Consider the following 27,197-nt stretch of genomic DNA (forward strand, 5'->3'; position numbering starts at 1 on the left):
GCATATTCAAATACAAGTATTCCAAGATCCAAAACAATAAAAATAAGAAAAATTGAAATCTAAAATATTTCTGGTCCCAAGCTTTTAGGATGAAGGATACAAATACTGTATGTATTTAAAATTAAAGTACGTTTTTAAATTGAACATAATTATATTGTCTTTTGCCTTTTTAGTCATCAACACGCTTGTAGAAAGCGTGGGATGAGTCCTTCCTAAATCTTCATTCGCGAAGAAAAGCCAGAGAATTATATTGTAGCTTTGGTTATCTATGTGAGTGAAAGTTTTGGAAATCTTGCAGAGTGGCCCTTATACGTAGTTCTAAAACTGCTGAACCCAACGTGAACTTGGCTAGGAGGAGGGCCTTCTCAATCTCCAAGACCACTGGTCTTAAAAGAAAGATGGATGAAATTGTAACCAGCTCACTGATACTCTCCTCACTGATACTATTATATTCTATACAGGTCCATCACTGGAGTATTAGACCTAATGGAGCAGCCTAAACCCATCCAATCAATGGGAACTTGCCCTAGTAAATCTACACTTAAACAAGTTTCCTTGATTTCATGAGACTGACTAAATTGGATGTAGGCTCATGAGATGGATCCAGACTTAGGCTTAATGTAGATCCACTAAAATCAATGAGTCTAACGTATCTCTGCATCTCGGGTTTTAAATTCCATTAATTTCACTGAGCCTACTCTATGTAAGACTGCATTCACAGAAATAATACAATTTGACACCACTTTAACTGCCATGGCTCGATGCTGTGGAATTCTGGGAATTGTAGTTTGTTGTGGCATCAGAGCTCTCTGACAGAAAAGGCCAAATGTCTCACAGAACTGCATTTCCCAGAATTCCATAGCACATGGCAGTTAAAGTGATCTCAAACTGGATTATCAAACTGGTTTGACGCCATGCCATTCGGTCATGGTGTGCACATGTGGGCCACCTTGGGAATGGGTAGTGGGGTCAGTGGAGTTTCGACCCACTCAGAAAAAGCAACTTCAGGCCACTTTTTCCTGCCTGACTGCTTTGCCCCTAAGTCTCACTCCAACTCTGTGCAAGAATGAAGTCATTTTTACACATCTTTCAGAAGTTTGTTTCACTTGCAAAATACAATTTCAGTTACAAGCTGTTTAAAACATTTAAATAAATTTAAAAACTTGTTTGTGTTATAATACAATAACTTTTATTTTCTATACCAAGCAAGGAGATGACTTTCTCCCTGGATTTCTATGTAGTTTGATCACCTGCTTAAGGGATGCTGTTGGCCACTTTCTACTTGCTCCTGTTCTATTGATTAGGGAAATAATTTGATGGGAAAAGAGTGACAAGTCTTGACCTAAATCCTGTTGTTAATCCCAACTAGAACAGACCTATTGAATCGATTAGAGTTACCTCTGTGTTGATTCATCATGCAACAATCACTAGTGCAGATTAACAAACTTTACTCTAGTAGAGATTAACAAACAGATTTCCAGCTTTTGTGTTTTGGCACCTGGTTGGGAAGTAGCAGGCACAGAAAATGTGCATTCTGATTCTTTTGTGGTTACTGATGCTCTTTAGTTACAACTTTTAAATTATTTTCAGGTTACATTTGAGAATAAAATAATTGAAAGACAAATTATTTAAAGGAGAAATGGAGAGCAGTTTGGGTACAGGCCAAATCCTCCCCTCAATCAGAATGATGTAAGGGGAAATGGCCGTGACCCTGATGGCAGGTGTATGGTTACGATCCCTACCTTACTTTTTTTTTTTTTTTTTTACATGGGTAGACAAGTGGTATAAGGTCGAGTGTAGTCTAGAGATCCGGTTGAGTCCCTTGGTCAGGAAGTGGTATCTCAACATGGTGTCTGACTATACTTGGCTGCCCCCTTCCAGTTCTTCCAGTGTGGGAGGTGAGGATGGGCTCACACATTGGATTGCCTTTAGAGTTGTCTGATTCTTCAGGTCAGGACTCATCCACTTCTTAAATCCCCCAGTCAAACTGAACTTCCACTCCCTTTCCCATTTGGAGTGGTGATGGATGAAACTACCACATAGCTCCCTCCCACTCCATCTCCCTTCTGAGAGGGTAGGACTTTGGGAAGGGACAGGGACAAGTGGGAAACCTCCAAAAAGCAGATTGGAGATTCTGGTGGTCTTGATAGACTGGTGGTTCCCCTCCCGGTAGCCCTATGTATATGCATGCCTTCAAGTCACCAGTTGACATATGGTGACCCCGTGAATTTCATAGGGTTTTCTTAGGCAAGGAATACTCAGAGATGGTTTTGCTAGGTCCTTCCTCTGAAAGAAAGCTTACAGCACCAGCTATTCCTTGTCGGTCTCCCATCCAAGTACTAACGAGGAGTGACCCTGCTTAGCTTCCAAGATCAGACAGGATTTGGTGCCTTTAGGATATATGTGCCTTCAAGTTGTGATTTCCCTAGGGTTTTCTTTGGCAAGGGTGGTTTTGCCAGTTCTTTACTCTGAAAACACACCTGGCATTTGTTGTCATTCTCCCACCCAAATGCTAACACTGGCTGAAGCTGCTTTGCTTCCAAGATTAGAGGGGATTTGTTGTCTATAGGGTATTTAACACATCACTGAGAGCCCATTACAGTCAGTTTCTAAAAGCCTGTCAGAATAGGAAAGTTTTCACTTGCCAGACCAAGGAGAGTAAGGAGGGAGCCATCCTAGCCTTCTTATCTCTACCTGTGTGTTTATCTATCTGGCCCAGAATATTCTGTTTATTTGCCAATAATTAAATATTGTATTACATTGTATGACTCTGCTAGCATTCTGCTCCAAGTTGCTATTTCCATTGAAAACTTCCTACTGCTCAGATAATTTATTACTACTGTACTATTACTAGTATCCTGGCTTTCCCCAGAATGTGACTCAAAGTGGCATACAACAATTAAAAAACGCTGTTGAAAACCCAAAATAAAAAAGTTAAAACACAATTAACATGAAACATTTAAACATTTATTTAAAACTTCTCTTCTCTAAGAAAAATTTAGAATGAAGATAAATACCACCTTAGAATATCCCATTTTGTGTTTTGGGGAGGGAAGGGGGGGGAACAAAATTTATAGCCTGTCATTCTCTGTTCCATCTCTTAAACTCTGTGACTTTTTATGGAGTTAATTTGATATGCATTTCTGCATTTTTAGCACCCTTCTGCTAGCTCTAAAACTGCTAGCAAAGGTCAGCTCAACCCATTCTTCAACAAATTATAGGCCTGATTCCTTGTGATGTCCTTGGAGACAGCATTGTGGGGTTGAGATAGCAACCAAGGCTTTGCATCAGAAACCCATGGCTTCTGATGCTGAGGGCCAAAAGCAATGTGGGATTTTAGGCATCATAATTAGGGATATTTTACCATGGCAATGGATAGAAATATATCAGTAAGGCTGATTGGGCATAGGGTTAGAATTCTTAACCTAGAATTCTTCTTACTGATAATTGGTCAAGTAAAATTATAAACACAGAAGTTTTTTATTGTTTGTGTTGAATAGCGCTTTTAAAAACAAAAATAAAAGTCCTTGAGTGGTATGTTTTAAACCTGATTTGAATAACATGTCTTTGATGTGCTAAAAACCAAATCCACAAAAGAGCAATACTTTTATTAGCCATCCAAAATCCACAAAATATATCATGCTAGTTTTCAAAGCTTCACTAACTTGTTCATCAGGCAAAGATGTTAAAAATCAAAAGAAAAGAAAAGTTGCAAAGTTAAGAGTCACTGGCTTGCATTTTGTCTCAGATGTTACTTCTGAGACAATCGTCAGGAGGTATCTCAATGCAAGCGGAAGCTACTCTCCTCCTTGGCCATGTGCAGACCAGGGGGTAATGGCAATAAAAGACAGGTTATAAAATTTAAACCCCATTAGCAATAGAAAAGTAACATCCCTTGAGATCCAGGCTGCCCTTGTCCTGTGCAAAGTTAACTGCCCCTCTGTCAGAGAACACTACAATTCTCAAGAAGTCTCTATTCTGTTACATCTGGAGGAAAAATTAAGTGTTGTATAGGCAGGGTGACTAGATGTCCTCCTTTTCCTGGACACATCCTACATTTCAGTCTTCTGTCTGGGAGGAATTCCAAAACATTCTCCATTCTGAGCCCTTTTGAGACCTAGTGTGGACACTCCCATTCCCCAAACAAAAGACAAAAACAGGAACAGGGAGTGCTGATTTTAACAAAGGTAGGTTCATCAGAAAAATATGGTTGAGTACATAAGAAAACATAGTATTTGTAATATAGATTTAAATAAACCACATGAAATGAATTTATATTTATATTAGTGCTTTTTAACCTTTATTGTATAATGTCCTTCATTTTTCTTGAACATCTTACATTTGGCAGTGCCATGTCCTTTGCGATGATGACATCTGGTCACCCTCTGTATAGGTAAAACCTGTAATGGGATCTAGATTCTGTGTACATCGGGCACCTTAACATGTTCCTATAACATGCTCCTAAATCCATAACTAATGTGACCTTTGAAACATCTGAAGTTATGTTCTTTTTTAGAGTGATCGTCTGCTCATCAAGGGAGGAAAGATTGTCAATGACGATCAGTCATTTTATGCTGATATCTATGTGGAAGATGGTTTGATTAAGTAAGTTATTTTACACATTTAAGGGTGTTTTTTTTAATAATTGCTTAGGTGTGGTTGTGTTGAGTGCTTTAAAAGATTTTGTAGTAATGTGTATATATTATTGCATGTACTATTGTGTGTGTGATCTGTATTAAAATATTTTCTGAGTCCTATTAATTGTAATATTATCATTTTAATGAGAATGAAAGCAAAACATGGAGGGGTAAAAACATTTCTGTGTCAGTGCTGATACACATCAGCATAAACATATATGTTATACTGTTGCACATTGGTGTATCTGCATAAAGACCTCTACATTTAGTGCAATGAATTCCTGAATAATTTAATATACAGTTTAGTATTTACATCACAATTATTATTTTAAATGTTTGTACTGATCTTGCCTGTATTATGTACTACTAAGATGGTTGGAAGAGTGGGACTGGGTTTGTCTGCATGTTACAATAACCCATGCTTTGTGTTAATCATGTTATTTTTGCTTAAGTGACAAATTGCACAGCAGACTACTAAGCAAACCATTACTTTATCTTGTCCATTTCTGCTTTGTTTCTCTCCAGTGTTTTTATTTTTTCCAAAACTTGTTTCAGGGTACGCAGCTGACAAAATAAGCCAAAGTCATGATTTAAACAAGGCAGAGTTTGTAAACCAACAAGAAACTATGATTTGGACTGGAGTTTGTAGTTGGTTAACAAATCCTTGTTAGCAGAGTTGGTTTCACATATCACAAAAAGCCATACTTCATCATACCATATTGTGACTTATTATAACATGCACATGTATTTTTTGTATTGTTTGACACACTACAGGTTGAATGTTTCTTATACGAAATGCTTGAGGCCAGATGTGTTTCTGATTTTGGATTCCCCCCCCCCCCCCCCCCGATTTTAGAATACAGGTATTCCTGTGTTTGTAATACAGCATCTTTGGGAAGTGCTCTGTGGCCATTGTGGCCTTTGGCTCTGGCTCCTTGAAGGCAAAATGAGTAACTATCCAGAAAAGAAGGCTCTCATCTCTTGCAAGCAGCTGCTCATGCACCTGGGGACACTGTGTCTGGCTGCTGTTGCTGCTCCACCACTGCTCCACCCCTGCAGCAGTGAGGTCTAGAGGAGGACGTGACAGTGACAGCAGCTGACAACCATCTTCAGCCTTGGCCCAGAGGAGAGACTCACACCAAAAAAACAGCCCCCTCTCTTCTAGGGATGCCATAACCCGGTGCCCGCCGGGAAAAGCACGCTTTTGGGGGGCCCTCCCAGTCACGGTCCGGTTTGGCCCCCAGCAATGCATTGGTCCAGGCCCCACGCGCAGGCCTCTGAAGCAGGAGCTCGTCCCCTGCTTTGTTGCCAGCCGGCCATTGGCCAGCTGGCCAAAGGGGACAGGCTCCTCTGCGCGCTCCTCCCAGGCGTCAGCAGGGGCCAGGGGCAGCGGCCGGCCCCCGCGCGCCTTCCTGGCCTTTAAGGAGGCCTGGGACTCCTTAAAGGCCAGGGAAGAGGGAGGAGGCCGGCAGCGATCGCAGCCGGCTCTCCCTCTCCTTCCTGGCTTCTAAGGAGGCTGGAGCCTCCTTAAAGGCCAGGGAAGAAGAAGGAAGCTGGCGGCGATGGCAGCCGGCTCTCCCTCTCTTTCCTGGCTTCTAAGGAGGCCTCGGTCTCCTCGGAGGCCAGGAAGGAGGGACACTTTTTTACGTAGGACACTTTTTTATTAAATGGAGGACGCCCGTGCCCCTTCCTGGCCTTTAAGGAGGTCTCGGTCTCCTTAGAGGCCGGGAAGAGGCGTGGGGTGTCCTCCATTTTTAAAAAAAGGGGGGAAAGTGTCCTACATTTAAAAACGTTGTCCTACATTTGTCCCAGTCTGGCAGTCCTGAGGTATGGCAACCCTACTCTCTTCTCTCTCCCCTTCCATTGCTGGATCCCAGATCCCAGTCAATGCCTTTTCTACTGAAGTCTTCTGCAGATGGGAAACCAGTAATCAGTCAATTCTGTTGGTGGATTGGCTGTTTTCTTCTGCCCAACATCCTCCAAGTGTGTCCAGCGCCCAGATGACTGCAAGATGAGCAAACAGCTCTGAGGAGTGCCGCACAGCTATTCCCCCTCTCCCTGCCCAGACAACAATTATACCTCTAGCTTCCTGAGGGCAAAATAACTGAATGTCTGGAGAAGGAGTGTCCATCTCCCCCAAGCAACAACTCATGGCCATCATTGACATGAGACTCTTATCAGCAGCAGCAGCAGCAGCAGCAGCTCTAGATCTCACTTCATCTGCCAATGGCAGTGGAGGAATAGCAGCAACCCTTTGTGCAAAGTTTGACTGTAAAGTCAGCTTTGCCATATCCCTTCCTCCCATTCTTCTCTTCTCCCTGGAGGTAGGGGAACCTGAAGAATGTGTGGCTTGCCATTTCCTTTGCTGCTGCCTTGTGATGTCAGTGCTCAAAAAGTGATGGATTTTGGAACATTTCAGATTTTGGAATTTCGGGTAAGAGATAACTTAGTTTTTCCTAGTTCCCATTGAACTAAATGGGACTTAAGTTACAATTAATTTACCATGCTGATTTCAGTAACACCTAAATTGGTATGACCAAAACATGTATATTATAATCTACAAGCTATGAAATGAAACTTGTAAATGTTTTCTCCTATTGTCACTTGCAGACAAATTGGTGAAAATCTAATTGTCCCTGGAGGTGTAAAAATGGTTGATGCTTATGGCCAGCTAGTTATGCCAGGTGGAATAGATGTCCACACTAGATTACAGATGCCAGTGATGGGAATGACCTCTGCTGATGACTTCTATCAAGGCACAAAAGCAGCTCTTGCAGGAGGAACCACAATGATACGTATGTACTCTCATTAGTGCAAATTGCTTGTGTCTTGTGTTAGGACATGAAAGCTAGTTACTGCAAAACCATAACTTTCTATGGCAAATCAGGAAGCCATATTTATCTCCAGGTATTCTTTTGGGGGAAATACTCATAATGAGAATTTTGCCATACAATTCATGTTGTCACATCTGTTAATCCATTATAAAACCACATCACCATGTGCAGAATATGGATTAGATACATTTAAACCATATATAAAACTACTGATGTAAGAGTTGGTCAAATCCTGGGAGAGTGGCCCATGGGCCACATATTGTCTGCCAGGCACCTCCATGCATTCCCTGACATCCATTGGAAGTTCAGAGGTGTAGTTGGCCATTGAAATGCTCCATTTAAATGCCACAAATGGAAGTAGTAAAATATGTGCCTCGAAGTCACCTGTTAACTTACGGTGACATTCATGAATTTCCTAGGGTTTCCTTAGGCAAGGAGTACCACTGCCATTCTCTGCCATTGCCTTTCTCTGAATATAGCTTACGACAGTGCTACTGAAAGTGGTGATCCTTGGGACCGAATTTGGTTCCTGGCAACTTTCCAGGAAAGGGGGGGAAAAACAGTTATACCTTGTAGGCACAGATTTAGCTCCCTTCTCTGGCACATTGGAAAACAATTGCCTATCCCCCATATCAGATAGCCTGAGAAGTACTGGCCTATAGCACCTGGTATTCTTCTCTCTGCTGTATTATCATCTAGTATGCTATGACAAATAAATGATATTTTTGTTTCTCCAGTGGATCATGTTTTCCCTGAATCTGGAGCAAATCTGCTGACTGCATATGAACAATGGAAAGAATGTGCTGATAGTAAAGCGTGTTGTGATTATTCTTTGCATATTGATATCACACGTTGGCATGAGAGCATAAAAGAAGAGTTGGAGGCTCTTGTCAAAGACAAAGGTAAATGCATAGATTATCTTTAGGCACACTGGCAGGTGACACTGTGACTGTATTAGTTTTCTCCCTATAAAAGTACAACTACGCCTTAACCTTGAGCTATAAGCTACTAAATGATTGGGACAGAGGGAGTGTTTTATCTTCACAGGAGAAATTATATTTAATAGGTAAGGAATTTTTTAATTTGGCATACTGATGACCTTTCAGTTGCAGTCATTCATTCACCTCTGTTTTCGTTAAGGTGTGAATTCCTTTCTTGTCTTCATGGCTTATAAAGACAAATTCCAATGCACTGATGCTCAGGTAATTATGGACATAAGAGGCAAACTGATGTTCAGCTTACATTTTGGTTAAAAAACATACTGAAACTTCGTAAGATTCTAGGAATGAATTTTATTTTTCTTCCTTTCTTGACAGATGTATGAGATATTCAGTATTATTCGAGATTTGGGTGCCATTGCTCAAGTACATGCTGAAAATGGAGACATCATTGATGAGGTGGAGTAAATGCTCACTTCTTTGTAGTTTCATAACATTTTTATAAAATGAAGTTGCATTACATTAACATTGGGCAAAGTGTTATATGATTGAGGATAGAATGAAAACAAAATTGGTTGATGTGTGAAATCAGAACAAAACCAGTGATAACTATTAATACTGGTATGATAAACATCTGTTATCCAACTGCTCAAAAGTTTATTACTGTGATTTACTTTTGAAGTTGTCAATGAGACTTTAAGTGGTTGGTTGTTGTGTTAAGGAAAATGAGACAGTACTGCCATACATTGTAGACTTAGATAATACCAGCCGAATACAAAATGGTTGTCTTAAGAAACCACTGTGCTTATTTCAACCTCTAATGATACACAGAAATTTGTGAATTCATAATAATTCAGCTCTTTTCTCCAACCTTCCTTTAACATTCCTTTGTCCAGTAATAATCACTTTTGAGATCTGTGACATAGTTTCATGAAGGTCACTGCCTTTGCTTTTTGTATATTGCTATCGCTTACATTGCATTTCTGTCTGTTTATTCTTTTCCATGGAAAAACTGCATTTTTATTCTTTTGCATGGAAACTGGCTTTTTTGCCTTGTATAAAATGTAGCAAGTCATTGCTGACACAGGATGCGAACCTCAGTGCTGATACCGTTGTCTTGGATAGGATGGGTGGTTCAGTTTTGGCTACATCATCACAAACACCAAAAGACATGAGTATTTTAGAAGGCAGTGGTGATGGTAATCATCATTATTATCATTGTTCTTGTCATCTTAGAAGCTTCTATGTCAGACCAATCATCACTCATGAAGTTGTAGCCAACCTGAACTGATTGCCATCTCCTAACCTCCAAAGTCGGGTTCTTTTGCAGCCTTATGAACTATAAAAATCTAATTAATAATGGATAATATATTTAAGCCCACATGCAGCCCCTTCCCAGTAGCTATTTTTACAGCTTCATCACTTGGACATGCTGCAATTGAAATTGATGCGACTCCTGTGTCACCAAGTTAGGCAGTGTTGCATTAAGACCCTCTGTCTTCCTTCTGGGAAAGGAATTGCTTTGCTCTGCTTGTCTGCAAAGCTCCATGATGCTGAGTGAATGTTCTGGCACCATCCTATACCATATAGAGTATCACCGTGACTGCTGCTGAAATTTGGCAGCAACTGCAGAGGTTGCAGCAAACTTGGTGATGCCTGTCATATCTTAGTAGCAGTGCTGCTCCCGGTGTCTATTGGAGTGGGGGAGTCTAACATAGCCCTTCTGCTAGGAAGGTGCCATTGGTTAACTGGAGGCACCATAAGTTGAACTAAAGACCATATACATGCAAATCATGAGCACTGTTATCAAGATAATCCTTTCCCCCTTGCTGAAGCTGCACATTGCTAAAGCATTGGGGCTTAATAAGGCAAACTGCAACATAATTCTGCTTCCCACAAGCCTTGGTCCTTGGACTGTTTTTTAACTGCATCAGTGCTCTTTAGGGACTTTGATGTAGAAGATCAAGATGGATAAAATATGCTAAAAGGACTGCTACTTATGCATATTTAATCAGCTCGAACTGTGTATCAGGATTTCATGAGAAGCTCACTTTCTCCTTTGGCAATTTTAGTCCTTGTCATTTTCTTTTCTTTTCTTTCCCCTTTTTTTTTAAAATGCCCTTCTATCTTAGGGCAAATATTCTGCCTTAAGACCGAATATTTGTAGCATCTTTGACAGAGTCAGATGTTCAGATTTCTCTGTAAACCACTAATAAACATTTCACAGGATGCTTTATTCTGCCCTTGAATTGCCCATCATATGAGGAAATAAACAACTGTAGTAATCATGGGTATAGTTTTGCTTTAAAGATAGTATTTCAGAGTTTCAAAACAGAATTTAAATATACCTTTAGCACTTTTTTTAAAAAATTGTTTCTCATTTTTCCTTATTTAGGAGCAAAAAAGACTATTGGAATTGGGGATTACTGGTCCAGAGGGACATGTTCTCAGTCATCCTGAAGAGGTAACATTAGCTAAAATAATAATCTGTAGATCAGAAAAGTGGAATCAAATTGGTAGTTGTTGCAGAGTTTCAGCTTTCACACTTATCCGTTCCTTTATTGGATCATCTTCAGAAGTGACAAAGTTTGAAGTTTCTGAAAGTGCTTATATTTTTCAAAAAGCAAAAAAAGATCACTGAGTTTAAGTACTGAATTATACGTTAAGAAGCAATACATGGTACAAACTTAGTGTTAAATCACTTTGCAAAGAAGGCAGGAAGCATGTTTGAATGCTCCCTTATATGGAAAGCTAGCATATCAGGAAAAACACTGTCATGTAATCTTTTACTAATGTGATGGCTTTCCACACATAGGGAATTTTCCAGATGGTAGAGAGCTGAAATGAATTATTATTTTCTTAAACCCTGAAGTGGTACATTCCAGGAATTGCATAACATTGAATTGGAGCCAGACTTGGCCATACTGAGAGAATCAAAGTGCCATTGATTTCGGTGGATCTGCTCTAAGTCTGCAGTCACACTATGTCTTAGAAATGTGCATCTGAACCGATCCTTTAAGAAAGAGTTGTTTTGGTCCAAAAATTTGTGTATCACTAAGAAATTCACCCAACATTTTGATGGTTGGTGCTGTTGTTCTTGTTTATGAGGAGAATAAAGCAAAAGTTGATGTAGTAGCTCCTACAGTCCTTAAAATGTTTCATTTTATAAATCTCTGCAAAACAAACCATCTTCACAAAACCAGAGTTGGCTGCTTGGAACCAAATATGAATGAAAATATTTGGTGTGTCAGCCTCAGTATAAATATCAAATATCACCAAAATCTGTTCGTAAATATTCAATCTATAGCCCCAAAGTACATAAATCCAATGTGTTTGTTGAGGAGGAACCCAAAGTAATGAAACCTGACTTCAGAGAAAAAAAATATTTTATTTTGACAGATAGATAACATGCCATGTTTGGTGACTTTGTTATGCAATACCTCACCATTCTCCAGTAGTATGTGGGTGCATCTACACTGTAGAAATAATGCATTTTGATACCACTTTAACTGCCATGGCTCCATCCTACAGAATCCAGAGATTTGCAGTTTTGTGAGGCACCAGCCTACTGTCAGAGAAGGCTAAATACCTTGCAAAACTACAAATCCCAAGATTCCATAGGATGGAGCTGCAGCACTTTAAGTGATGTCAAATGACATTTCTACAGTGTAGATTTCTATAGTGGAAATGCACATTGTATGACTGAAACCCCAATATATGTGGCCATTGTTTACTCTCCTTGGGCTCAAAAATATCTAATACACAGTAGTCTTAGAGATTTCTATTGATTTTGGTGTCTGGAGCAGTTCAGATTATGTATTAAAGTCAACATGAAGCCCACTCTGTGTATCTCTTAGCTTTGGATCATGGTTACAGTCATGCAAAGTATCAAGTTTTGAACAAAACCATGCAAATGTTCTGCCAAATAAAACAAGCATTTAAGATATGAAAGATCACTGAGAGATGCTGTACATTGTGGATTTTGGCACTTGGGCACCAGACACATGGGAAGAATACCACAGGCCTCAGTATCCTACCCACAGATCCAGCCCATTCTTGCTGCTGACTTTTACCCAGGCTGGTGTGACTACTGGCAGATGTTCAGACACTTGCCTACCACCATGCAATGGTGCTGCCACCTTCATTCTCTGTGAAGGTTCCTGCCGCAGCCCATCAGGGTGGAAACGGGGCATCTGGCTTCGCCCATGTGGCCAGGTGTCCCCTGGCAACATTACAGGCCATATCTGGGCTTTTCACAGAGATTGGGGTGGTAAGGGGGTATGTGACTGTCTGGCCTACCTGCTGTCATGGTGGAGTTTCTGGGCCTTTCTAGACCAGAATAATAACAGGTTGGGCCAGGGTCAGGCCAGATACTCTGGTCTGCCTGATGTCAGGCCAGGGAAAGGGGGGCTTTTGGCCTGTGTGTGGAGCGCCTTGGCGATTAAGAATATATACCATTAGTAAATAAGCTATGGAGTTAAAGAACAGCTTGTCTGCTGGTTTTAGATATTCTGGATGACACTCTTAGGTATAAAAGTTAGAACAATTACATTTTTGGATTACAACTCCTAGAATCCCCTAACCAGTGACCATGCTAACTGGGAATTCTGGTAGTTGTGCTTAAAAAATAATTTTCCAGGCTCTGCTCTTAGACTACATTTGCAAATGTGCTAATAGAGAAGTAAGCCTCTTTGAATACAAGTGTTACACTTACAAATAAGCATGCAAACACTCCTCATCTTTTAAAATAATGAGCTCCATCTCATAATAGTTATTGTCAGACTGAATTATTTATAACTTTTCAAATCAATAATACAAGAAACGTAATGCCAACTTCCCCACATTTTCCTGGAACCACAAAACCCAATTAAAGAGGACCAGAAATATTATAAACAATAAGTAGTACAGTGCGTCCTCGCCTTACGCGGGGGATCCATTCCGGATCCCTCTGCGTAAGGCGAATTCCGCCTATGCTCGAGCCCCATTGGAAACAATGGGGCTCGTGTGCGGCGCCGCGGCGCCGCATGCGCATGCGGGGCGCAACGGGCGCGCACGCCCATTCAATTGAATGGGACGTGCCGCCCCTTCCGTCCCGTGCACGCGCTGTGGCTTCAGCACATACGCTCAAGTATGCGTATGGCGCGCCCGCGTATGGCGCGGGCGCACTGTACAGTATGCAAAGGGATATTTTAGCATCTTTGAGACTGCCTGTCTCCAAGCATCTGAGGAAGTAGACCAAGTCAAGAAAAGCCTATGCTACAATTTATTTCCCTCAATCTCAAACGTGCTGCAAGATCCCTTTGCATACTGATATTCCAGACTAACACAGCTATGTCTATGGCTAAGTTGTATAGTCCATCATAACTGAATTTTTGTACTTTTTAATCTACTTCAGTCTGTAGGTACGTGTTTTAGTCGAAAGAGATATTTTGGAGAAATTATCTGACTGTATTCATATTTCCCAAGGTTGAAACTGAGGCAGTGTACCGTGCTATTACAATAGCGAAGCAAGCCAATTGCCCCTTGTATATCACAAAAGTCATGAGCAAAGGGGCTGCAGAAGTCATAGCCCAAGCGAAGAGGAAAGGTAGGCACCAATTCATATTTCCATACAGGTGAGGACCAACAGCTTGCCTACATACAAGCTCCTGCTGTAAACCTTATTTCTAGCAGACTTGAAGATTATCAAAAACATGATGTTGTTTTGGGCTACTGTTGATCACCAATTGAATTGAGTTAAATTCAGGATGTTTGATACTCATATACAAAAGACCTTTCCTCCCTTGCCCCATCCTGCACATAAAGGCAACTTTATGATTGGCTTTTTCCCCTCTAAAATTCTAGAAATGGTGTCATGTAAGGTGGTCATCAATGGTAATGTCATTAGATTGCCTTTTAAAGAAACTGAGATTGGTTCTCACCCTAAATGATTGTCCAGTTGTTTACTGGTATAGTGAATCAGCCAAGAGTTACTACAGATATGCTACAGAAAAGTCTTTCATAATGTGGTGCAGTCTAAATTGCAGTTGTGGACTGTAATTCTTGTATTGTCAGTAATTTGAAATCTTTGTAGTTCAAGTTCAAAATATCTGGAAACTACAGGTTGGGGAAGTCTGCTGTAGAGATTACTGTATCAGCCATAATTCATATACAGATATTCTATTCAAGCATTAATCAGATGAATAAGGTAAATTCAGGAGGAAGTAGAGGAGGTGATGTGGTCAAGGTTATGGTTGTTCCACTCTTGTTTTCATCATGTTCTAAATACGATAGATGATTTTGTAAATAGTAGAGTCTCTTCTATCCATCCAACTCAGAATGATAGCAAGTAAGTATTCCACATTCCATGAAGGCTTTCCTTTTCAAATGTCACCTTCAATGGGTGGAAGTGCAGCTAGATTGCCCCTCCCCCCTTCATGTGTCTACCTAATTTAAGTTTTTGATTGTCAGAGGATGATAGATAGATAGATAGATAGATAGATAGATAGATAGATAGATAGCCTATTGATGGGCCATTACATAATAAATCATCATACATAAGGAAAACATTCCCACAAAATTAGTTATGAAATGGGACTAAGAATTAATTCCATACAATACCATCAAATGAGAGTTGGTCAGGACTAATTCCCATTGGGTTTGATGGGACTTCGGTATGTCTGTCATTCTGTAAAGCTGTCTGAAAAACACAAACACTAGCCTGGAATATTCTGGCAAATGTAGACGAGTCGAGTAGATTCCATTTGTCTGCCTCAGGAAATGGTGGACTCTCCTTCCCTGGAAATAGTAAGCAGAGGCCAAACAGTCATCTCCCAGGGATATTTTGGTTTCCTCCTCTGTCATAGATCCTGCCTTGAAGTCAAGTTTAGGCTCACTCCTAGATGGATCACCAAGTTCCCTCACAATTTTAGTGCTCTGTGATTCTATGTCCTGTTACATTATTTGATTAGTTCACTCCTCTGTCACCTCTCAGTCAAAAAGACCTCCAGGTCTCCAGTTAGCACAAAGACAAAAACACAATTACAGCTGTTTAAAAGTAATATCTCCATTATATCTGTCAGATTTTTTTAAATAAAAATGCTTCAATGTGTCTTTTCCCTCTGTCTATTAGCAAAAACTAGAGACCCTCTCAACCCCACAAAAGAGCAGGAGTAAAATACCCTCAGGTCCAGGTAGCCACCTCGCAAGATGCAGCTCTGTATGACAGTCCTGGGGAGGAAGGCAGAGCAAGCTCCTGCCTAGTAGTCGAGACCCTTCCATCTCCACTCTTAGTCTAAAACACTTCCTTCCAGAGGGATGGTTGTGACCTTTCTTTCTTTCTTTCTTTCTTTCTTTAGGCACAGTTGTGTATGGAGAGCCTATTACTGCAAGCCTTGGTACCGATGGCTCACATTACTGGAGCAAGAACTGGGCAAAAGCAGCTGCCTTTGTGACCTCTCCTCCTCTTAGCCCAGACCCCACCACACCTGATTATCTCACTTCTCTCTTAGCATGGTAAGTCATCACAAAAAGAGGATGATCCTTCCCTGGATCTGTAACATCAACTCATACCCGGACGAAAGGCTGAGCCATGGAGGGAGGGTGTGTCTTTGATACTCTCCATGAATGAGGCCAGAGCTTTAAAAATAAGCATGGCCCAAGGCTCCAAGCTTGGCACATGATGGGGGACAGAGCTCAGGTATTTTAAGCTGAGCTGCCCCCATCCTGCCTCTTTTCTTTAAAGTCAGCCCACCCTACCACCCTAAATTGCAGTGTGAACCTGGTTGGTCACTTTAGGGCCAGATAGGAATTTTCTCCCTTTTTCCCAGGGTTTTTGCCTACCCCATATTGTGTGCAGGGACTGGCAATTGGCTTTTGGTGGCTGCTAAATAGATTTCACTGGCTCATATTGGGAATAAACATCTATTTGGTGCACACCAGTGGCACCCCTTTGTGGTGAAAGGTTAGACTCTGGAACAGCTTAGACAGGTGAAGGGACCTGGGGGTTGTGAAAGAACCTACCTTTGGGGTGGACATGGGGTTTTTGCTCAACCTTAAAAAAACTCAAAGGAGTTCGGGGGAGAGTGCCTTACGTTTAACTCCCTAGGGCTGGCTGAGGATGCAATTCGAATAATCAGATTTACCTCACGGTCCAGTGTTCGCACCCAAAGGGAAGGCTGAAGAAGTGGTCTGAGGTTGACACCTGGCTTCAGCTGGACCTGCTCCAGGCTTTTCACTTTAGTTGATTTCTCTCAAGAGTGTTGAAGTTTAAGTCTTGAAGTTCAAGAGTTTATCATTAAATAGGTTATAGGGCCAATAAATGGCCCTTTATTCATCCAATTTACGTGTCTAGTCTCTTTATTTCTTGGTTGGGTATCAAAGATACAGTGACACAATGGGGAGGGGGCTGGAAATAGCTTGTAGAAGAATTGTCATCACAAACACCTGGTTTGGACCTGTTTTCCTATGTCACTATTTTTCTTTTCTCTATTTAGATTGCAACAAGTATGGATCACATTTTTTTTCTGTGAAGGAGTGATGAATGGCTTAGTTGTGATCAATCTTTATCTGTAGTCAGAAAGTGTATGTGGGAACCACATGTGTGGGCACAGTTTTTAGAAGGCTTTCGAAAGGTGTGGGAAACCTGGGAAGGGGAAGGGGAGGGACGGGGATGTCCTGGGTGAACAGGATGTCTCCCCCTGTTCACATTGTCTTTTTAATCATGATTCCATATTCTGAAAAAAAGAGTGAACACATGCCATTGGCACATAGTGGTGTACCCAAGTCTTGGTGTACCCAAGTTGAGAAACTATAGTTAATGAACCTAAGTTGAGAAACTATAGTCTGGCATAAGACTGCATCCTGTTTGGTTTCACCCAATGCAAATCTATTGAATTAGTAGGATTTATCTGTATGCTGACTCACTGTTCAAGAATTGATTCACTGTGTCTGCTTTAGATGTGAATAACAAACAGGATTCAAGCTATAATCAAGCCATAGTCTTAAACTGTTCTGTGGGTAGAACAGAATACTGTAAATTATCCTCAGATCACATTAGTGTATCTTTCACATACAGAAGCTTTAATCAGAGAGCTCCCCCCCCCCCCAATATTGGTGCATAAAAGACATAAGCTTTTTGCATGTTTAGTTTTTTAAAAGCCACAGAAACTCAAAACAGGAAATCATCTATTCCAAATCGTTGACCATTAGACACCCATCCCATTGTGAACATTGGATGTAATCTAGACCACAGTGTAGTAGGCTAATGGTGGGGGAAATGCTGTTCCCAGCCTCCTTCCATGTGACCGCTGAGTCCAAGAACCCTTCTCCCATTTTAGATTTTTTAAAAAAGAGAAATTTATATTTTTTTTGAATATTTTCAAACCGTGTATGCTTGAATCCTTGTATAAAAAATTCGTGTATAAGAAGGGCCTACTGTAGTCCAAGTAACTTTATAAAAATTAGTGTTAAAGCCTTTTGTAATGCTGCTAGGTGGAAGAGTTGTTGGATCTGTAGATCTTTGTATAGAGATCAGTGACTGACTCACGTAACTCCCTTCTTCTGTTATTTTCAGACATTAACACATAGTGATGTTCAACTTGTCACTTTCCGTTTTTGAAGTGAACATAGTAATAAATGTGACAGAGTCAAGGCTGATGATGATTACACACTTGGCAGCCTGTTTCCTAGTCCTTGACAAGCATTTTGCTTTCCAATTGTCTGGCGAAAGTAAACAAGAATGATCTGCCTCTCCTGGAAGACTCCAGGTGGGGCCAGTCACCTTTTTGACAGGTTGGAAAGCCTTCCTCTGGCTTATCAGGGTTTTTGAACCTGTGGAATAACCTTCTATAGCTTTGTACAGCCAAGAACATTTCACAATACATACTTATAGCACTATGATCCCATTTTAACTGACATGGCAACATCCTATGGAATCCTGGGATTGGCAATTTAGGGAGGGCTATTTAGAGTTCTCAGCCAGGCAGTTAAAGTGGAATCATATTGCTATAATGTACTGTGAAAGGGCCCTTGGTGTGGTTACAGCTTTCCCATCAAGACAAGTGGAGGGGACATGGCTGGATTATATACCCACAGACTCCTTTTACATATTTAGAAAAATAAATCTTAACAGGGCTTCTTCTCCACTCTGTTGTAACCATTTTACAGCCACAGATGCAGGCAAAACATCAGGAATAAACTCTTCCAGAACATGGCCGCATAGCCCAAAAAACCCCTCAAAAACATTTAAAAATATCTTGAATGTTTGTTATTCATTTATATGTTGTTGCTGTCATTGTTCTTCATCTTATGTACCTTCAAGTCAACCCCGTCTTATGGTTGGTCACCTATTTTGGCACTTTTCTTGGGAAGATTTATTTAGAGGAGTTTTGCCACTGCATTCCTCTTATAGTCTGAAGGCATATGATTTATCCAAGGTCAGTCAGTGTGTTTCAATGGCTGAGTAAAGATGCAAACCTTGATGTCCTGGGGTTCAATACTAAAACTATAACTAGGGTTCAGCACTACAACTGTTATATCTTGCTGTCTCTTTGATTATTTGGATCAATAAGAAATCAATTGAAATAGATTTCAGAATTGTCACAAGGCTAAGAAGTGAAGGCAGAATATGTACACAATGACCTCTTCTGATTTTAACAACTCATTTTTTACTTGTTTTAATTAGTGGGGACCTCCAGGTAGTAGGCAGTGCCCACTGTACCTTCACTACAGCACAGAAAGCTGTTGGAAAGGATAACTTTACCCTGATTCCAGAAGGAACAAATGGCATTGAAGAAAGAATGTCCATCATTTGGGAAAAATGTGTGGTACGTACTGCAGAAGAAAATGTGTTATGAAATTCAAGAGGAAAGAGCTTATGGCTTTCCTCAGAAGGATGAGCCCTCTCATTGTTAGAACTGGCTAAACTAGTAGTTTGCAAAAGTCCTCTTTTGATGGATCCCACTTTTTGTACTGGTTTGTGTGTCCTCTAGAGCTGCTATACAATCCCAGAGTGTTCCAGAAGTTTCTAGGACATGTTTAGGGGGTGCATACTCTGTTCATGTGAAGCCTTTGAGTAGAGTGCCATTATGAAAGTAGAAGCTTAAATACACCCAGAATTCACTAGAAATGGCAAGAAAACTATATTTTAGGGTAGCTTATTTGTCATTGCTGAGCTAATCAGGAAACCTCCAAAACACTACTATAGTCCACTGCATTGCATCAGAGTAATTTAGGCAAGCAGTCTAAATCTGGCAGCACTTGTTGGATATCACTGAGAAGCTTAAAGACAGGTAAGGTGGGGTAAGGCCTTCCTGGTCTCTTGTGCCTAGTGTTCAGAGGCAAACTTCGACACAAGCAGTTTATCTCATAAAACATCTGTGATCACCAAAAGGTTGCTCAGAGAAAAAGGTAATGGAACTGGAGTAGTGTGACAGATCAAGGCTGGATAGTGTGGTCTCTTTGCATGAACACATAAAAATAAGTTGGATTGATTTTAGACAGAGAATTCAGGAATACTGCTCATGCTGTTTTACCCCTTTACTGAAAATGCTTTCCCAAGATCTCTGACCTCTTCTCCCACCCATTTTTAGGCAACAGGGAAGATGGATGAAAATGAATTTGTAGCCGTGACCAGTACAAATGCAGCAAAGATCTTCAACTTTTACCCCAGGAAAGGACGGATTGCTGTTGGTTCAGATGCCGATTTGATTATTTGGAATCCTAAAGCTACAAACATTATCTCTGCAAAAACTCACAACATGGTAAAAGGGGATAAAATAAATTGAGAATTTATTTCTTTTCACTCATTTAGAAATTTTATCATTATAAAGTTAATGTAGTAATACTTCCATTTTGATAAGATGTGGTGGTCAGGTTACGGCTGCCAGCTTTTCCAACAGTTTCTAAGGCAGTGCTTTTAACAATGGCTTGACTTGCTGGGATTAGGATCTCCATATTCTCTATATCCAATTTTTCAGCATATGCTGTTGTTGGGTGGAGTTTAACTAATCAATTGGCAACCTTAGGCAAATGCAAGATTGACATATTTGGTTTCCATTGAGTTCATTGGTATTAGCTATGTACTGTGCATCCTATGCCTAATTACTTGGAAGCTGCAGTGAATTCAGTGGGGTTTCCAATTACACAGATGTGCAGAACAATCCAATACATGAAATCCAGTTAATTCAGGAAGAGGTACAAAGGACTGTGCTCTTGCAGCTTGCTCTTTTGCATGTCTGCTCAGAAGCAAGTCTCACTGTGTTCTGTGAGACTTAAATCACAAGTAGTGCATATAGGTACATGGCTTTAGTCATTCACCAAAAAAATGGTTGTTGAATATATTTATCTGTCTTTGTTTGTCTCATGCCCCTTTCTATTTGGAGGCTTTATTTATTATTTATTGTATAAAGCTATGCATGTGTTACAGGTTGTGTCTCCCTTATCTGGAATGCCAAAATCTGGAATTACCTTCATGCAATCTGTATAAACTGTATATGCAACATAAATGAATTTTATGTTTAAACTTCAGTTCTATCTCCAAAATATCTTATTACATATGTCTATGTAAATACAGGTATTCCAAAATCCAATAAATAAAAAAATAAAATAAAAATCCATAATCCAAAACATTTCTGTATTAGGGAGACTCAACGTGTATATATTATTTTGTTACATGAATATTTTACATATGGAAAGGTAAGGTGGACATTGTAGGAATATTTATAATTTTAGTCCTGCTGTTGAACATAAGATGCCTTGTTATTGTTTGTTGTTGTGTTCGTTCAAGTTGTTTTTGACTTACAACAACCCTAAGGTGAACCAATCACAGGGTTTTCTTGGCAAGGTTCTTAAGAGGAGGTTTGCCATTGCTTTCCCCTAAGGCATGTGACTTGCCCAAGGTTACCCATTGGGTTTCATGGCCAAGTAGGGAATCAAACTCTGATCTCCAGAGTTGTAGTCCAACACTCTAATCATTATGTCATGCTGGCTCTAAAAATTGTAGCAATATTTATCATTGCAATCCTGCTGTTGAGCATAAGATGCTTCTTTATATTAACTCAGACTATTGGTCCATCTAGCTCAGTAGTGTCTACAGTTGGCAGTTCTCCAGGGTTTCAGAGAATGATTTTTCTCATCCCTTCTGGAGATGCTAGGGACAAAACCTTCTGCATGAAAAGCTTGACATACAGCCTGTCTCTTTTGCTTCTCCCTGAAGCATCAGACTGCCATGTATGCATTGGCCAGACTCCAAATCTACTCAGTGTCTGAGATAGAGTCATAGGAGGCATCTTCAGGCCATTGGAGAGTATGTGGTCTGATCATCATTCATTTTTAAAACTTTTTCTATAGGGATATTTAGATAAGTTCCAGTTCCAGTTCTGATAGACAGTGATTGAAAATGAATCTGACATTCTGGAGATTCTGGTATGCCCAGGAAGGAAAGAGATGCAAAACCCTTTGAAAATCAGAGAGATTCAGGGCAGGAAATGTTTTTCTTAAGGCCCTTTTCTGTCCATTGGAATGATAGCGTCCACTCCATGGAATATGAGGAGATTCTTTCTCTCAGGGCTCTTCTGCCTTTCAAACCTGCCTGATGAAACTTTCAGATTAACATTGCCTAAATGGGGTTATATGCATAGCCTAGTTGATATTTATAATCACTGAGCTATGTTGGGGAATTTGAAATGATGAGAGATATTTCATACACTGGCTAGGACCAGTGCATCAAGCTAAATCCAGTTTTATTCCCTGGTAGAGTAGATTCAATTAAATGAATAGACTTAGGTGTCACATTGTCAAATCCCATTGATTTCAAGTCTAGTGTAGTTGGGTCTAAAACTGAATTTAGTCCATAGTGACCATGTTAACTTCATACACTCACCAAGCGGCATGCTCAGCCCCCACACAAATGAGCTTATCACATAAAAGAAAGTAGCAGTTCAGCCAGAGAGTAGCACCTTTCTGCATGCCGTACTGCATCACATCGCAGTGCTTCAGTTCTCTTCCCATGGGAGACAGTTGTAAAAGTGGAAAGAGAACTGAAGCACTATGATGTCATATAGTAAAGCATGTAGAAAGGCACTACTATCTGGCTGTACTTCCAATTTCTTTCCCTGGGTGATAAACTCCAAAATGATTGGGCAAGGTGTGGACACTTTGAAGTTACATTTCTTAGCATCCCCTGAGAAACTACATACATTGACCAGGTTACTGATGTGCCCATTTCTCTGCCTTCTTCTGAATCTATGCAAGTGTCTTTTCTTATGTATATCCACCATTCAGCTCCCATTGGAAACATCTGAACACCACCTTTTGTTATTGTGATTGAAACTGAGTCTCTTTTTCTTGGTTTTCTTAGAATGTGGAGTACAACATATTTGAAGGAACAGAATGCCGTGGTGTCCCTACGGTGGTTATAAGCCAAGGAAAGGTTGTGTTGGAAGACGGAAACCTCTTTGTCACCCAGGGTGTTGGCCGCTTCGTTCCTCGAAAGACATTCCCTGATTTTGTTTACAAGAGAATAAAAGCAAGAAATAGAGTGAGAACTTTTTCTAATATGAAGCCCATTTCATTTCTGCCTAAATATTCCCTTCTATAGGTTGAGTTTCCCTTCTCCAAAATGATTGGGACTAGAAGTCTTTTGAATTTTTGATTTTTTCACATTTTGGAATATTTGCATATACATAAAGAGCTCTCTTGGAGATGGAACTCAAGACTAAATATGACAATAATTTATGTTTTATATACACCTTATAAATATAGCCTGAATGTAATTTTATACCTAATATTTTTATTAATTGTATGCATGAAACAAAGTGCATGTACACTGGCCAAAATCGGAAAGCAAAAATGTCAATATCTCAGCCACCAGGGTGACCAGATGTCATACCTGCAAAGGATGACAAGGCACCACAAAATGTAGGACATGCCAAAAAATGTAGGGTATTACCAAATAAAACTAAACCAACTGATATAAATGTAAATTAATGTAAAGTCAAAGGCTTCTTCTTGCTTCTTAGCCATGTTCAAAATGGAGGACATTTTGAAATTCCTCCTGAACAGAAGGCTGAAATGTAGGACATGCTCTGTAAAAAAAGGACATCTGGTCAACTTGCTCAGTCATCCATGTGGACAATGTGTGATAGTTTCAGATTTCGGAGTATTCTGTATTTCTGAATACTCAACCATTATATATAATGTGGGGAGGGGGAAGCATAATTTCATAGAGAATTTCCTTTGTTTTTATCCTTTAAAAAAAAACTGGCAGTCTTGTTTCATTTGCAATGTGTGGCCTAAATCAAATACTAGTTCCAACTAGAGTATATTCATTAAATCAATGGAACTTAAGTATTGGTATACATTTAATGTTCCTATTGTTGCCTTTCACAAAGGGTGAGAACTTTTGCTCCACTGGATTTTTGGCCTGCAATTATGCCAGGATGGACTGGTTTAAGCCAGGTTGGTTTAAATCATGGTTTAAACCAAGTAACTTATTTTCAAAAACTCCTTTTTAAATTGATTATTCATATATATTTTAAAAGTCTGGCTATTATTACTATTTTCCACCCTTCTCATTGGAACAACAATGACTGTTTGAATTTAAATATTCTGACTAACAGTTTATTGACAGTTCATTGTTAGACCGTTATCCCATGGCAGTTACTTCTTTTTAATAGCTTCATTTTATAGAGCAAGAAATGCCATTAAGATGCATGTCCTTCAGTTAACATCAGTTTAACCAAAATAACTTGTTTTTAAAAAGCACCTTTTAAAAATAACATTTATTATTTAAGCTAGTAGTCATAACATCTGAACTGCATTTTGCTATTTTAGAGATTTATTGATGTAGGCTTACACATTAATGTAACCTCTCCCCCCAAAAAACCACCTTGTTTTGAGCATGTAAACAAACAAACACCAGTCTAAACAAAAATGGGGTGGTTGTTGCTGTTGTTTTAAAAATCTCCCCCCCCCCCCAACTCTGAACTGTGCATTCTCTTACCATTGGCCTTGTTGGGTGATACTTCCAGGAGTTAACATCCAAAACATCTGGAAAAAAAACAGATGCTTAATCTACTTTATTAACACATAGCATGCAGTTGTGTCATTTCTTCAGAAGACAAGATATTATGGAGGACACGAATCAAGCATTCTTAATGTTAGAGGAAGGAGAGAGTTTTGCCCCCACCTCCAGTGGACCTGATTGAGATCAATAGGGGGCAGCCTTGCCATTTGCAAACCAGGAAAAGCACCCACTGAAATTAAAGGAAGTTCCTTATAACAAGTGCAGATGCAGCAAGAAGCAAATAATTAAATTGTCTTTTCCTTCCACACCAGAGACCAATTCTAAGTGAATATTCCTGCACTAACCTTTGAGGATCCCCACCACCACAAAAAAAAACACAACACAAAACAAAACAAAACACCCTAATATAGTTATATACTGTATGCTACAGGTAGTCTTTGATTTGACTCTTAATATTTAGAGTCCAGAAATCTAGGTCAAAATTGACACAGCTGTCCAGGACCTTCACCAGAGGCTGGACATGTCAAAAAAGTTCAATCAGCTTTATTCAGAGTCAGTGGATCATCTACTGCCCTAGATCTGTACAGACAAATCTAGGATAATCTACATCCCCTAGCAACCATTCAGCAAAACATTGTTGTGAAACTATTAAACGAGAAATGTTGATGCCCAAAAAACATTTCACCATAAAGTACTGTATATTTAAAGCAGGAGATCCTAGCATCTTCCTTTTTCCTGCTTTCAGGAGTCTAGCAGTTTCCAACCTGTTCTTCAAAAGTAGTGTTGGACTAATATCACTTTTATCCCCAGTCACTGAAAATGTGTGCTCAAGAATACTGGGAGTTGTTGTCAAGTTATATATCGAGAGCATGCTGGATTGGAGATGTTGGCTGTGATACTTCAAATTCTAAGCATCTTCAAATGACATTGAATTATGCCATGCAGGAAATGGGATGAGAAATTAATTTTTCTCCAATATGTTTTGAATGCTTCCAAGTTGGGCCTCAGCCAGTCTTGTGGTTATCTATTTCCACCTTTTCTTGTACTTCCGCCTTTGCTTTTCACCTGACACTGACTGGTTTGCATCCTGTTCATTGTATATGCATGCATAACATTCCCTTATGACTTTTTTTTGGGGGGGGAGGGTATTTTGGTATTTCCTCCCTCCCTCTGCAGCATCCAAATCCCCTCTTCTGGACTTAACATACACACTCTGAACTTCCCCTACTGCATGACCCCTTTGCACCTTGTGATGGTAGGATCAGATAAATGTCTGGATTATCCAGATGCAAAATGATTACAGCAGCACCAAGACTTCCAGAGGAACTCAGCAGATCTCAACACTGATGTAGTCATTTTGCATTTTAAGAAAACAACAAAAGAAACCTGGCGCAATGGTGTTTGCATGTAAAAGTGGGATCCTAGTTCACCTTCCCCAAAGTGCAATCCAGGAGACAATCCCCACCACCATTAAAACAAATCTCATTTGAATTTTCTACCCTCACACACCAGTAATATAATCCATACCACCACAAAACCTAGCACTTTGCCCCCACTGACCACTACTTTTCCTTCCAAACCCCAAAGGAAAAAATCATTGAAACCAGTTAATTTTGAACCAAATCTTAGAATTCAGAATTATGTGGTGTCACTTCTAGTGACACTGTTAGATAGGCTTTGGGGCCTAACTGGTTTACCTCAGAATGATAATGCACATGTTTTTAAAACTGGTCTAATCTTTTTTACCTGCTTAGGTTTTTTTGTTCATTGTCTCTGACATGTTTTTGATCTATCTAAATTATTGTTTTAAATTGTTTCACCTTGTTTACATTGAGTCTACTTATACATCTACTCAAATCCTTTCTGACATCTTTTAATAGAGGGTGGGATATAAATATTTGAATGATGGTAATGTTCATAATGATTCTGGGACTAGGGGGTCACATGTGAAATACTCCTTCACAGTTGCCCACCCTTGTTTTTAATGCTCCTGACTTTAAGGACCACTACAACATCTCTGCCTACAACATCCCTGCCTATAGCCATCTCCTACCTATAGATGCTTCAGTGTATACACACATTACCTGTTGTTAAGAGATATCAATATTGCTTCTCTGTATTGTGCTTCCATGGGTCAGGTATTTTTAGTGGCATACATGAAAGACTAGCCAGGTACCTATTGGTCCTTCAGCCCTCTTGATATTCCTGTATGGTATGTAGAATCTTCCCATCAGCGCACTACTACATGCGTGGAAGGGCTTCCAAAAGGAAAAGGACAATTGGTGGTGGCCCAAAACAGATGGGCCAAAAAAGTGGCTTCCAGCTGCTTCGAGGGTGTGGTGTTCAGATAACACATGCCCCCAAAGCATCTGGAAGCTGCTCCAAAGGCAGCCTGAAACTGCCAGGAAAAAAAAAGCTGATTCAATTCGCTTCTGGTGGCAGCCTATTTGGGACTGTGGCAGCAGCCTGCTTTGAGAGTGGGCTATGTGGTCGCCGCGGTCCTGAACCGATCATGGCTGGAGCTGCCAAAGGCCGCTCCTTGCTGCCCATCTGTTTCAAGCCCTTGTTCCTCTTGTCAACAAAAAGTGATTGTCATCCTATCCTGTAAACCCAGGAAAGAAGGCATGGAAGTTTCACAGGGCCTGAGCTGGGCCCATACTTGGGCATTTTTGCAAAATGGAAATTGATGCTTTGGTCACATCTGCATTCTAAAATACATCATTTTTAGTCATTGTTGGGTATATATATTCATGTTGTGTGCCTTCAAGTCATTTCCTAAAGT

General features: G+C 40.1%; 1 protein-coding gene across 2 annotated transcripts in view; it reads left to right on the forward strand.

The window, feature by feature from the left end:
- The window catches only part of DPYSL4 (dihydropyrimidinase like 4), a 49,440-nt gene that overhangs the window by 13,039 nt on the left and 9,204 nt on the right, over positions 1 to 27,197 (forward strand). For both annotated transcript variants that reach the window (XM_089510205.1, XM_089510206.1), the window contains exons 2-12: positions 4,517 to 4,605; positions 7,248 to 7,432; positions 8,209 to 8,373; positions 8,612 to 8,673; positions 8,788 to 8,868; positions 10,805 to 10,873; positions 13,876 to 13,996; positions 15,747 to 15,903; positions 19,073 to 19,214; positions 19,980 to 20,150; positions 22,748 to 22,927. In XM_089510205.1, coding sequence (XP_089366331.1) covers positions 4,517 to 4,605; positions 7,248 to 7,432; positions 8,209 to 8,373; positions 8,612 to 8,673; positions 8,788 to 8,868; positions 10,805 to 10,873; positions 13,876 to 13,996; positions 15,747 to 15,903; positions 19,073 to 19,214; positions 19,980 to 20,150; positions 22,748 to 22,927 — 1,422 coding nt within the window. The remainder of the gene's footprint in view (positions 1 to 4,516; positions 4,606 to 7,247; positions 7,433 to 8,208; positions 8,374 to 8,611; positions 8,674 to 8,787; positions 8,869 to 10,804; positions 10,874 to 13,875; positions 13,997 to 15,746; positions 15,904 to 19,072; positions 19,215 to 19,979; positions 20,151 to 22,747; positions 22,928 to 27,197) is intronic.

Source organism: Sceloporus occidentalis, unplaced genomic scaffold (genome assembly GCF_023333645.1).
Source record: "Sceloporus occidentalis isolate IW3139 unplaced genomic scaffold, rSceOcc1.0.p SCAF_2, whole genome shotgun sequence".
In the NCBI taxonomy this organism is placed as follows: Eukaryota; Metazoa; Chordata; class Lepidosauria; order Squamata; family Phrynosomatidae; genus Sceloporus; species Sceloporus occidentalis.